Source organism: Thunnus albacares, chromosome 2 (genome assembly GCF_914725855.1).
Source record: "Thunnus albacares chromosome 2, fThuAlb1.1, whole genome shotgun sequence".
Classification (NCBI taxonomy): Eukaryota; Metazoa; Chordata; class Actinopteri; order Scombriformes; family Scombridae; genus Thunnus; species Thunnus albacares.
This window is the reverse complement of record NC_058107.1, coordinates 32,882,080-32,896,499: the sequence shown is the minus strand read 5'-3', so window position 1 is coordinate 32,896,499 and position 14,420 is coordinate 32,882,080. Positions and strand designations below refer to the sequence as shown.

General features: G+C 39.0%; 1 protein-coding gene across 2 annotated transcripts in view; it reads right to left on the bottom strand.

The window, feature by feature from the left end:
- dmrt1 (doublesex and mab-3 related transcription factor 1) overlaps positions 1-14,420 on the bottom strand; it is a 33,788-nt gene that overhangs the window by 1,189 nt on the left and 18,179 nt on the right. For both annotated transcript variants that reach the window (XM_044331479.1, XM_044331471.1), the window contains exon 5: positions 1-170. This exon is cut by the window's left edge and continues 1,189 nt beyond it. In XM_044331479.1, coding sequence (XP_044187414.1) covers positions 13-170 — 158 coding nt within the window. In that variant the 3' untranslated portion in view covers positions 1-12. The remainder of the gene's footprint in view (positions 171-14,420) is intronic.

Below are 14,420 nucleotides of genomic sequence, written 5' to 3'. Positions count from 1 at the left end.
TCCTTAGCTTCTTTATTTGGTGGCATCGCCATCGATGATAGAGTTGACGGTGAAGTTTGGCGTCTCGCTGCTGGCTTCACATTCAGCTTTGACGTCGGAGTTAACCAGGGAGCTGATGGACCGGCAGCTCATGGAGTCGTGGCCGGTGGCGATGCTGCTGGGTGAGAAGGCTGCGGGGACAAACAAAGACACCAAGACCTGATCAGAGATCCACTGAGCAGGTTAGACGACACAATAAAGGATGATTGTGTTGATTATTTATTTAATTAATCGATTGTCAATCACGCCCTGAGCACAGGAAGCAACCTCAAATGTTGTTTTTGTCCAAACAAAAAGTCCATAACCCAAAGATATTAGTTTACTAACATAGAAGACTAAATAAACCAGAAAACATTCACATTTAAGGAACTAGAATCAGAGAGTTTGAGTATTTTTTCCTTGAAATCTTACTCAAAGATTCATCAATTATCAAAATAGTTGGCGATTAATTTTCTGTTGTTGCAGCTCTAAACTACTTGATAATACTGTGCAAAGTGCAAATATACTGCTTTTATTGTAACTACTGCTTTTAAGTAGCTATTTTAAGAGTTTGAACTTCATTACCCAGAAATCCTGTAACGTGATGTCAGTTTGACAGTTTAAACATTGAGGTTTACCAATCTGTTGATGCTTTGACGCCTGTTATGATTTCTTCAAAGGTCACGTTCACCTCTTCAAATGTCTTCTTTTGTCAGATCAACACTCCAAGACACAGAAAAGCTTCAAAATCTAACATGTGAGAAGCTAAAACCAGCTATTTTTTCTATAATTTTTGCTTAAAAAATGACTAAAATGATTATTTACTTGTTGGCTCTTAGCTAGCCCTGTCAGCGTTCTGATATGTTACTGAAAAACAAAATGTGTTTGGGTAAAATACCCCTTCTAGGATAAGTTTTACTTATCAGAATTATGAAAAAAACGTCATGATTAACCTTAAATGTTGTCTCACTACAGTAATGTATGTTTATGCACTGGAAGAGTAGATAAACCTCAACTCTTTCACAGATATCGAGCTGCAAATCTCTCTCTTGGATACTCCTCAAAGTCATAAATATGATAAATTCATATTGCTTCCAGGATAGATAGACAGTACGGCAGTGCACATAGAATAAAAATGTCCACATACTGTAAGGCGTGTAAATAAAAAGGGAGAAGAGAAATACTATTGTGAGACAGACAAAACAGGAGAGTCGTATCATCAGCACTTGAGAATAAATGGTCCTCTCTGTAAGTGCTGTATTCATCGGATATAAATATGACTCTACAGTGAAGTGATTCTCACCAAAGCTCAGGATTTATAGCAAATTGAATCAGTCAGCAAATGGAAAGACAGTGAACACAAAACAAAAGCATTACAGTTAACACGAGAGCTGTGCGCGCTTGTTCTACAGCCGCTGCGCACACTCATAACACCGTGAGGTCGACAGATTTAACACGAATCTCTTTCATTTGTACGACCATTCAAATGTTACCGATGTTTAAAGGACGGATTCGCAATTTTTCAAGTCTGTCTGGAAACTTGTCAGGAGCCCAAATGAACGGATGAGATGTTTGCAGCTGTACAGATCGTTGTTGTTTATCTTTAATCTTCGTTAAAAACGTTAACTGCTCTTAAAGGACTGGTTCACAATTTTTTCAAGTGTTTTTCTTGCTGTAATTATTCCTCCTGTTCATACTGACTATTAGAAGATCCCTTCATGATGTACTTACAATGTAAGTGAAGCTTCAGCGTCCAAACGAGTCAAATCAAGTAGATATCTGTCAACGTTACGTCTTTTTAGTGCCAAAGTTCCTCTTTTTGTTACTATACTTCCACTGAAGCTCAACAGGGAAACACAAAGAGGGAAATTGATGCTAAAAAGACTGTAAATGTGTCAGATATCCACTTGATATGACTAACTCAGGCTGCTGAAGCCTCATATAAGCTTCAGATAAACTTTTAAATGCATTTTTTCACAAAATGACACACTTTTGAAAGAGATCTTTTATTAACTAGTATGAACCCAAAGATATTCGGTTTACGCTCATAGAAGACTAAAGAAATATTGACATTTAAGAATCTGGATCCAGATCATTTTAGAATTTTTCTACTTTAAAAATGACTCAAAACGATTAATCGATTATCAAAATAGTTGCCGATTAATCAACTACTTGATGCAGCTCTAGTCACACGGTGATGTCTTCACTACGGCTACGACTTAAGACGATTTGCATCACTGATTAATCTGCTGAATATTTTCTCAATTAATTCATTTAAAATAATGTCAGAAAAAGTGTTTGAAAAATACCCGTCACAGTTTCCTGAAGTCCAAAGCGACACCAAGACAACTAACAGCTTGTTTTGTCAGACGAACAGTTAAAAACTCAACGATGTTCAGTTTTCTGTCACTAGCATCAAATCCTCACATCTGAGGACCAGGAACTGCAATCAATGGCATTTTTTACATGAAAATGACTTTTCTGATTAATTTTCTGTGGATCTGTTGATTGTTTCAGCTGTTTTTTTTTCACTATTTTTGAAATTCTGAAAAGAATATATGATAAATTAATTAATTTATCAATTATTTTTGGATTAAGCTTTATTGCTCTTTATTGCTCATCTATTTTTATTCTACTGTGGTATCTTAATGATTTCACTACTGTTTTATTAGTATTAACCCTTGCTAGGACTGGGTATAGCTTGAACTTTTTCTATCCTGTTGCCAGTACAATACCTGAGTTTCTTTTTTCAACACTTAATTATGAGAAATATAAACATGTAAATAGATTTTTTTCATTCACCAAAAGAAAGCAAAACTCTCAAATGTTAAATGTTGGTTATTGTAAATGCCAGCAGCCATACAAGAATAAAAGTTGTCTGAATAAAAAACAGTCTAATAAAGTCTAAAATTTGAGGGAAATTTATATAAATCTGGTATTAATATGATGAAAGAGTAAGTCAACAAAATTATGAATCTAAGCACGCGTTCAGTGTCAACTTTCAGTACAAATTGACGGACACATTTCAGTCTATTTTCAATATTAATGAGTTAAGTATCCATCCCTAATCATAGCTGTTCATCAAGTAAAAGAAATAAAAAGTGACGTCATCAGTGAGCAGAAACAATCAGTTAATTTATCAATTAAAGAAATCTACTCATGAACTATTTTGAAGTAACTTTTGAAGCAAAAATTGACTGATTTCAGCTTCTTTAACTTAAATATTTTCCAGTTTTTCATTGTATTGAATAACAAGACATTTGAAGAAATCACCTTTGAGAAATTGTGATGGATATTTTTTTGCTGTTTTCTTTTGAAGACCAAATAATTAATCGAGAAAATAATCAGCAGATTAATTGATAAAGAAAAGCGAATTGCAGCCCTAATCATTATATATGAACATGCTAGTACTTAAAGGGAGAGGTGACAATTGAAAGACATGTACAATACATGACAATAACTCAGGATCCAGTTTTATAAGCTGCATCATCTAACAATATATAACAAAATCTGTAATGTTTGTTATTTAAGATATTTGACCATCACGACTGTCAGATGATTCCAAGACAAAATGTTTAAATGAACTCCAGATGAGGAACGAGAACATTTCCTTTAAAATGTTCGCGATCAAAGCTGAAATACTCACACTGAGTGAATTTTAAATTTGTGATTGTTTATCCTGAACTGTGTCCTCCAACATTAAAACCAGAGCCTATGTCCAGTCCACAATCCTCTGACTTGATTGGCCTTCCTCATCCCTCACCCTCCACCATCTCTCCCCCTCTCTCTCCTCCTCCTCCTCCTCCTCCTCAGCAGTGGTAGGAGGGGGAAAAGAGGAGTAATTTTTCTCCTCATTAACTTCCTGATTGGTTTCGGGCTCCAATTTTTGCCCGTCTGCAGTTTGTCACCAATTCCAAACTGGCAGCCCAATCGTTATTACTAATGTTTGTGTAGCTAAGTGCGCCCAGCTCGGCCGGCGGTCTACTTGTACAGCAATAACAGCGTGTGGGTGGGGGAGAGCGGCTGTGAATTAGCCTGTTCACTGTTAATTCTCTGCCTGTTCATCAGCAGGAAATCTATGATGTAATTAAAGGCTGAAAGCAACTGGACGTGTTAGTTTCGCCGGGGATGTTAAATCATGACACACGGTGGTACACATGTTCTCCGCTGCATCCGACTGTCCGCTGCTTTCTTGTTTAATACAGATTAATGTCAGCGTGTGCCGAAACAGCAGAAAAGCCATTTTCCTAATTAGCCAACACCCACCTGTTAATGACACTAGGGCTGCAACTAATTAATCAATTAGTTTTTGTATTTGTTTGATGCATTGATTAATCATTTGATCAAGAAAATGTTAGGAGGGACTTCTTTAAATTGCTTGTTTGAACCAACCAATGGTCAAAACTATCAAAAATATTCACTTTACAGCGATATAAAATTAAGAAAAGCAACAAATCCTCACATTTGAGAAGTTGAAACCACATGTTTGACATTTTTGCTTGAAAACTGATTAATCGATCACCGTTTCAGTCCTAAACATTATGAGTGAACTTCATTGTTGATGGACTTTTCAACTATTTATGTTTAATAACGACTTTACTTTACTTGATGCATGAATTACTCTTCATCAGAAGCCTTACAATCACCTTGTAACTCCCTGTAGATACTTTCAGCCACTCAGCTTTACAATAGTAGTTGTAAGTTCTCCCTTTTACTTCCCTTTCAACATTTATTCATATTACTTGTAGTCGCCTCATCTCAGGATTTCATTGTATTCTGTTCACTTCGAGTACAGATGTATCAAACATCAGTAATTTGATGTTGTGTGAGTCTGTGGCACTGAATATCATAAACTGTTCAGTATCAAAAGTTGGATGCCTGGTTAGATTGATACTCAGGTTCAGTTATTTTTGATTGATTATGCTTTGATCTGTTGTTTCAGAGAATGATTTGAATCTTTAAAGAGGTTTTATGAAGAGAAAAATGTTCATATTCCTCGAAGAAAAGTTTTGGTATTAGTACTTAAACTGTATAAAAATGCACAGCCCTAACTATATATGTATTCTGTGTTATGTATGCATTAAATTTAATTATTGAATGTATTATCGTCTCAGATGTTACTGGGATTTAACTTTTTATCACTGGTTGTTGCAGCCTCTGACTATTGTGTTAAGATGCTACTTAATGTGTTGTTTGTTTAATACTTGATGAAGTTCTGTGTCTGAAACAGCACCGTTCTTGCACAAGAGTTCCCCTCTTTAACAAAACTTCCAACCAGAGTAAAAGAAAACAAACTTTAGCTACAAAACCCTTAACAGACGAGTCACTCACAGTACATAGTTTTAGAGTGACTGGCACAAATGTTGAAGACTGTCAAAGCTATTGTAGCGCCAATTTCCTGAGATAATTCAGGAATATGATATAAGACAATGCTTTCTGCTACAGATGTGAGTGGTAATAAATACAGAATCACTCCTTGTGAACTTCACACCATGTAAAACAATCTGAGGTCAATGCTGTTTACAAAAATTACTGTGTAACAAGACAAACTTTTTTGTATAAAGACAGATTTTACCTGCTGAGGATGTTGAAAGGGAGTTTATTCTCCTGAATGAACTTTTGCCCTTTTCCCTGTCACTCAGCACTCTATATAAGATTTCCAAACTATTAAACAGTCTTTGTGTGGAATAACAAAAGGAAGCTTTTTTAACCTCCCACTTGTCCTGTTAAGAGAGCGAAGGAGGGAGTGAATGAAGGTGCAATCATTTCTGCCGCTGCCAAAGAGGAGAACAAAAGCCCAGATGTGAGAGGAGAGGGTAATTCAGTCTGATCCACCGGGGATAAGCTCTCTCTCTCTGTGTTTCATACTCTACACTCATCCATCGTACACAAGGGTCATGGGGGTAGATAACACTTAAGTAAACACACACACACACACACACAAAAACGAGCATGCAGACACACACACATGGCTCTGCATCAAACTGTAATGATGTGTGTAACCTTTCCTGAGTCATATTTGAAGAACAACAACAATCGAATAATCATTTCCGTCATTTTTTAAAGCAAAAATAACAATCTGATGATGTCATCTTGTACTCTAGAAAACTGTGATGGACATTTTTCACTGTTTTCTGATTTTTTTATAGACCAAATAATTAATTAATGAAAGTAATTGTTAGTTGCAGCCCTACTATGACTTACTGATAAAATGTGGTAATTAACTGAAATGGCAAAATCATTAAGTAATGATGAGCTACGATGTGTGATCATTATACCTCCTTTTTTTAAAAATATACATGTCTAAAGGTATATGGACACCTACATATGTCTGTATACTGTTGGTCTTGGCCCCTCAGTTCCAGTGAGGGACATCTTCAAGGGGGCATATTATGCTTTTTGTGGTTTTCTGTTATTTATAAACTGTTATGATGTTGGATCTCTGTTAAACATGGTCAAAGTTCCAAAACCTGAGGTTAACGTATGTAGAAATGATCCCTGTAAGTCAAAAGCCGGGGCTTCAACCTGCTCTGAATGCTACGTTTTTGTCATTTTTTTCTACTTAGCCAATGAGCTGAGTTTGTTTGTCACGCATGCCCACAAACGGCCGTCTGTTTAGCCTTGGTTGCTAAGGTTGTAGCTAATGTTTTTCCATGTGTTGTTTGTGTCGTCCATTCTCATAATTTGGATCAGATTTTGGCTCAAATATATACAGATGTATTTGAGAAGCTGACACTTTGAGTGAAGAACGAGAAAAAGTAATGTAATCCTACTACTGTAGTTTGTTTCATGGTTTGTTGGCAGCAGCTTCCAAGAACTGGCCACTCAGAAGAGAGTGAGCTCATCAGGAGGGGAACTGTAAATCATGTAAAGATATTCCAGTAGAAATATAGACCTGGAGGATCTTAACTGGCCTGCACAGAGCACTGACCTCAACCTCATCCAACAACTTTGGGATGAACTGGAACACTAACTGCGAACCAGTGGCCATCAGTGGCCGACCTGAATAGACACAAATCCCTGAAGCCAAGTTCCAAAATCCTAAAGAAAACCTTCCCAGAAGGGTGGAGGCTGTAATAGCAGCAGATTAATACTCATGGTTTGGTAATGACATGTTCAACAATCACATACTGTATGAGTGGAATGTATTGTATGTAAGTATTTGGTGTCCACATACTTACACATAGAGTATGAAAACAAGTGATTTCATAGTTACTAATCTTAAAGCAAACATAATGATAATAATAGTCAAATCACTAACAGGTAATGACATTAATGGCAGTTTTTTTATGATGACACTATAGCATAAGGTCTGTTAATTAGCTTTTTGCAGAGTTTTCAGCCACAACTCATGGTCTTCATCAGCAGATGGAATTTACTCACTGTGTGTTCAATGCACAGGCTGCATGTCAACTTCCTGAATGTGTCAGTGCCGTCCAGGGACAGGAGGACTTAGTGGAAGCCATTATCAAGGGAACAAAAATTCAATCTTAGGAATGAAGAGTTGCCTGTCACATGACAAGGTTGGCCCGGGATGAAATGTCTCCTATTAAAACGATACGAGCAGTGTCTAAAAAAACGTCCCTGGCCTGTTTGAGAAGGTCCCATGTGTGTCCGACTGAGGACAACCCCTGTAGAGGTGGACGCTCTCAGACGCCCTCTCTGGAAACAATATTGAGGCGTCTGGCTCCTCATCATCAGGCCAGCAGCAGGACTTAATGACCCAGAAAACTCAGTCAAAGAGCAGACAGGCAGGCAGGCTTTAAATACTGAGCACTGAACAGTGGAGGCTCATGCCACTCAGCTGATGTTCACACCACAAACCTTCACCCTAAGTTTTGAATCGCTGATCGTGTCTGGCTCTTTGAGTCTTAACTCTGTAAGTCTTCTATGATGTAACCAACATCTGATACCAATATAAAGTAAACTCACAGCAATACCATGAAGATGCCGTAGCAAATGTTGCATCAGTTTTTGTTTCCAATAAGGTACAAACATTGAATGAACTGATATCTAAAGTACAATTTTTTTGCTACATTACCGACAAAAGAACCGAAAACATTTACCTCATACATTTTTTTGCTGCATGGATTATATTCATTTACTATGTTATGATGGTTCATGAGGTGTTGTGTTTTGTACAGAGGAAAGGAGGTTGGAGTAGATGTTGGGTGTACAAAGTGCAGGACACTGGTTAGAGTTTAGGGTCTTTTAGGATTAGCATTAAGGGAAAGATCATGGTTAAATATAGAAAAATCAAAACGCTAACAAGAGACGGAACATGTTAACCTAAATGACGAAACAACTGTGGTTTTGATATAATGCTGAAAAAGTAAACATATCCTACAATGTGTAAGTATCGACTTTTTCAATATTTAATCACAATTTTCTTTCTCAACTTTTTACTGTGGTGACATCTCTCGCTGTGCTTCTGGCTGATCTTATTTCCATACATACAACACAGTCCGGTGGCTGTTAATATGTATCTTTGTTCTGTTGATAACAATATAAGTTACATATTAACAAGATAACAAGTAATTGTAATTCACCAAAGGGCTCATCAGGCCAGTCAGCTGTTGCTTATTAGCATATACTCATAGAACTGGAGTTACATCCAGGTAACTACTATTTACCTCATCATACCTGCTCAACCTAAGTTACATAGTGCAAAAACAGGCGTTCGGGGCACAGAGTGGGAATGAAAGAGGCGCCATTCTCCCTGTTACAAGACAGCGTACCATCAAAATTATGTTGAAGCTGTTATTTTAAGGTAAAATAGTTGTATCACGTTGCTTTAAGGCGTCTGAAATATTGCTGCTGCTTAAGAGACCCAAATGCCACAAGTGCCGACACAAGTGAACTGTGACCACTGCTCTTAAAGTAAGTCTGGGAGTAAATTCTGAGCTACTACTAATTTCAAGCTACATCAAACATGTTGATCAGAGGACCAAATAAAGAGTCAAATAATAGTTTTTGCATTATCATAAATAGGACTCCTCATTTTATTGTGCATGCAGTAAAAATCTTCCACATATTTCTCATTCTCATCTCCCCAGTGAGGAGCTGTTGAGACAATTGTTCAAAGCAATGATGTCTCTTATGCAGCCATTACCAGTGGGGGGTAGGGGGGAGGGGGGGGGGGGGGGGGGGGGGGGGGGGGGGTAAGAAAACACTTAAATGCTCATTATTGGTTTGCTTTGGAGCTGAAGAGAGTGGAGGGCCGACACAGGCTGACAGAAGGCATCAGTGTCGGGGTCAAAGGCTAATTAAGCAGGGAGGAACCTTTGCTCCTGCATTGTTAACCAATCTGTTCCCGGTTGAAGATGACTGCCGGAGAGGCGTGACGCAGCCCTCGTCCCTATGCTAAATCTCCATCTCGGCTACTGTGCCCCATCAACTCACAAAATGACCTGTCAGTCTATCGTTGGGCTTTTTGACATGATCCGTCGAAAAGTTATGGATATGCAATAATGAGCTGAGGCGGCCGATCAATATTTGCGGGACTTTTCTATCGTGACGTTTTAAACAAGAGATTCATTGTGAGTCGACAGGGTAAGAAAAATGCCAAAGTAAAGGACACAGGAAGAGTGAAATATATTGCTATGGAAAGGAGGACGCCTCCCGTGGGTGCTAAAGCTGCCAAATGTGTTTATCCAAGTCGTTCAGCTGTTTCAGAGAGCTGCCAAGGCAACATCATTTGTCAATTCACGCCGAGCCGCCACTGCTGCTCAAAACACGAGGAAAGTGACTACGAGAGCATGATTAGGTAGGTAGATACCGTAACTAACCAAGTTTGTTTTATACACAGTTATCAGTAAAATGACACTTAACAGAGTGTAAAAAGAAAGGTGAGTATCCAGGTTATAAAGAGGCATTTAGAGCTGCAATGATTAGTCGATTAATCCATTAGTCTTTTGAAAGAAAATTAATTGGCAACTATTCTGATAATCTATTAGTTGTTTCAGTCATGGTTTTTGGTTGGTACAACAAGCAATTTAAGGACAACACTTCGAGTTCTTGTAAGTTGTAATGGATGTTTTTTACTTCTTTTTGAATTTTAATAGACTAAACAATTAATGATATGTATATTAATAATGTATAATATAAATATAATATGGCAGATTAATCCAATAATGAATAGTCATAGCCAATAATCATTAGTTGCCATCCTAGAAGCATTTTAAATATGCCCAATGCAGTATTTATGTAGTGAGTGGACGGTCATTCTGTGACTAAAGGGTCAGTTCACCCAAATTACAAAACAACAAGTTCAGCAGAGGATCATCTGTGTAAAAAAGGACAACACACACTAGACGCCGACGCTGTTGTGTGACACATCAAGCTTGCCATGCTGTCTAAAATCACACACAGGGGCAGAATTATGACAGCTTTGTTTGGTTCAGTGTAAAAAAGCAAAGCCGGCATAATGACGGGTCTTCTTTACGGCAGTATTGCAGGATCTCTGTATAAAAGGGGCTATAAAGAGCTGGAACAAGCTAATATGAAATATACTGTATATATATATATATATATGATACTGTCAGACAGTGTGAAATAAGATTAATTTGACAAACTCAAAGCTAAAGCAACTACAGTAGATGTACTGTATCAAAATAACAACACAGACGATCATATATTGCAGGACTGCAGCTACTACAGTACTAACTACTGCAACCTCTAAACAGAAAATGATGAAAAATGTCCATCACTGTTTCCCAGAGCCCAACGTGACGTCTTCAGATGTCTTGTTTTGCCCACAACAGTCCAGCGCTCAAAGATATTCAGTTAACTCTCACAGAAGACTAAAGAAACCTGAAAATATTCACACTTGAGAGGCTGGAATCAGAGAGTTTGGACTTATTTCCTTAAAAATGACTCAAAACGATGAATCGATTAGTTGGCAATTAATTTAATAGTTGTTGATTAATCATTGCACCTGTAATATATTGCTACACAGGAAAGAGCATACTGTAAAATGGATGTCGATAGATGTCACGTTTAATTTCTTTATCCTGTAGGCATCTTGACGCCGGACAGTGTGAGAGTGTGTGAGAGTGAGAGAGGAAGAGAGAGTGAGGGGAAGAGGACATAAACTACACTGCCCTGGCCATTTAATGTCTCCACAGCCCCAGGCCTGTGTTAATGGTGGTGTTGTACAACATATTACAACGGTGCTTGTGCCCTGAGCAGACAATTACACTGGTATTTAGTCCGTCCACAGCCCCACAGGCTATCAGGGCACTTAGCAGCACAGCAGGGTGGGGAAGACAACCTGACAGTTACAGTGGAAGAGTCCTGCATGGCCTAAGAGCCAGAAGACACACTCAATCAGCCTCAGATTAAATGAGACCCTCCAGGGCCTGACGGGCTCCTGCAGGGTCACTTTCTGTGCGGCTGGCTCTTACTTACAGGTTAGTTGGGCAAATTTGGATACTTTGTAGGGACTATTAGCCTAGAATTTATTTAGAAGGGTAGTATTCCTTTACAACTGCAACATCTTGTCAGTTTTAAAGTTTATGGTGTTTACGATCCGATTCAAAGTATTTTATTTGTCTCTTGGCAGTAAATTGAGGGACTGAGACTTATTTAAGAACTGGTGATGTAAAGTACTTAAAGCATAAATCTACAGAGCTTGCTTCTGTTAATCACCACATTATCTCAGCTTTCTCATTAATAAGAGACAGTGTTTGTTTGCTAACTTTAGTAAAAATCAAAATACCACTTTATCATTACAATTATAACTTACAAAAAACTCTAATATAAAGGTAAGTTCCAGTGGTTTAGTGCATAAAGACATTTCCTGTGTGCATTGTCCATGTGTTTCTGTTTCCTGTCCAACATTCACACAGAAATCAGATTTTTTTGAAGCAATCACAAAACCAGAAATGATCAAAACTTATTTAAGCAGGGAAAGACCGTCAACTGCCAAAAAAATGCCACGTGATCAACCCCAGTGAACACAAGTTGATTGAAAAGTTATTTTTAAAGACAGGTTTGGTTATGTGTAACCAATGTTACTGTTACTATGTTTCACTGTGAACCAGGTCTTCTTCAGCCCAGTTAAACTGTGCGATCAGGACCAGTGTTTAATGGAATAATTGAGGTACTACCACTAAATGATACGAGGAGTAAAAAAAACTCCTCAAGATGAAAACATTACAACACAATTCAAACCTACAGTCTGCTCTCTAGTCATTGCTTTTTTCCTCAGGTAATGAAAACAACACAGAGTGCATGTACTGAGCTGAGTGATGTTCTCAGTATGTCAAGTGACCAAGGAAATGAACTCTGGCTGCTACACGACATGAAACAGCACTTCCTATGAAAAGGTCACCTCTTGAGTTTAGAAGTACAGATTTGTTTCGGGTTTAATAAATCCAAAAGAGTGAAAGGCCTTTTTGACATCACCAGAATGAGTGTGGCCCCCGTGGGTGTGTGTGTGTGTAGGTACATGCGGTGTGTGTGTGTGTGAGAGAGTGTGTGGGTGTGAGCGAGTGAAAGTTTGAAGTAATCTGATCTGAAAGCAGGTAAAGCCCATTTTACACACGAAACAAAGAAACTTACTGACACCGATCTCTCCATTGTTTTGTTTTTTTTTTTCTGTTTTTTTTTTTTTTTTCTCTCCCAGAGGAGGCTGAGAACCTGAAACGACAGACTTAATACGCAGTAACTCACTTTGGTGTACAGTACGGTATGGATTGAAGCGAGGAAAATCAATAGAATATCATCTAGAAAGATAGTAATGGATTTCTAACTTAATGGGCTCACACAGGTCTATCGATTAGCAGGATTAACATCTGCAATACCTCAACAATCTGATTTGCATTTAAATTACTGTACGCTCAGTGCTGACACCAATATAACAAAACAGACAAACGTATAGCCGGCACAGCGGCGCTCCATTTGAAAGGTCTGACTTAGTATAAATCTGGTTTTCAGAATAAGTTAGAAGAGCGTGAAAGGAAAGTTGCTGCAGTGACGGACAGTTTTGCAAAAACTTCAGGCACTTTTGAATTTTTAAAAAGTCTAGACAAGGGCAAAAAAGAAAGAACATAAACATTGACAAACTTGGCTAGAAGCTGTCTGCTGTAAGACTGAAACAGCCATAACTCTTTCGGGGCAGCTCATCTGAGCCTCCCCGGTTGGATCCTAGTGAGGAAGCGGGCTGGGTGTTTGTGGAGAAACAGTGTGTGTGTGTGTGTTTCTCTGTGTGTGTGTGTGTGTGTATATGGAGGGGGGGGGGGGGGGACAGTATGAGGTGAGATGTTGGGAGGGCAGCGAGGTGGGGTGGGAGTTTGATGGACTGCGCTGTCACCTCCCGCTTGGCGATTTACGGCGGCGGGGCTGCTGACGAGCGCGGGGCAGTAAACAGGCCGGCCGGGGGCGTATTTCACAGAGAGCTGGCTTTTATGAAGAACACCAGGACGGCTCTCCCCACAGCTCCGCCCGGCCCGCCGTGACGGATGGAGAAAGACGCATGACAAGCTTCATCATTGTTTGTAAATCTTAACTGTTCCCGCTCACTAACTCCAGAAGGCAATTTTGCGGAGACAGCGGGGCCTGCGGAGGGGGAGGGCGGAGAAGGGTTGGTGGGGGTGGGGGGGTGGGAGGAGGAGGCAGAGGAGAGGGGACGAGGAGGGGAAAGGACAGCGTGGCACTCCTGAAGGTTATTTGGATCTCTGTATTTGGCCAACTGATTAGCCCTCTCCTGGGAGGGAGATAAATCTGACGGGGCGCTGTTTGGCAGCCAGGTAGAAGGGGAGGGCAGGTAGGTTTAGGGTTCACAGCTATTTCCTCCTCCTGGACTGATCCGGAGCTGCACAACATGTTCGGTCAAAGTCAAACAATTCCAGGATTACAAGGAGATGTGGTTGAATTTTGATATACTGATGCAAATGTCTAAATAAATCAAGAACTAGGGCTTGATTCTGTTTGTTCTCTTACCGCCTTTACTTTATGCTGTTTGTTATATTGGTGATTCTACTATTAACACTGTGGATAACTAATTAAACTCCTAAAATGCAAGTATGAGCATTTACTGCAGCTAGTATTAATGAAAATGAAATTACTCAGCGGTTCCAGAAGAAAACGAGAAACGCTTTAGTACCTTTAAAATAAAAAACAGAGAAACAATTTTGCAGCCACGTCACACAAAATAAAAAAATCATTCTGCGATGCTCACAAGAACAACATGCTAATAACTCTAAGTGACATATACTATGAATTATCCCAGTTACAACATCAAGGCTCCGGTCCAACACTTGCTCACACACACAATTGTCAAAAATGTTTCACAAAGAGCATCTTAAGACACAGAGGCTCTTACAAAACAGGGTTTTTGTAACAGCGTTCATCTCCAGTAAGTGGAAGCCCCCATTTAGATACGACACACACACCCACAC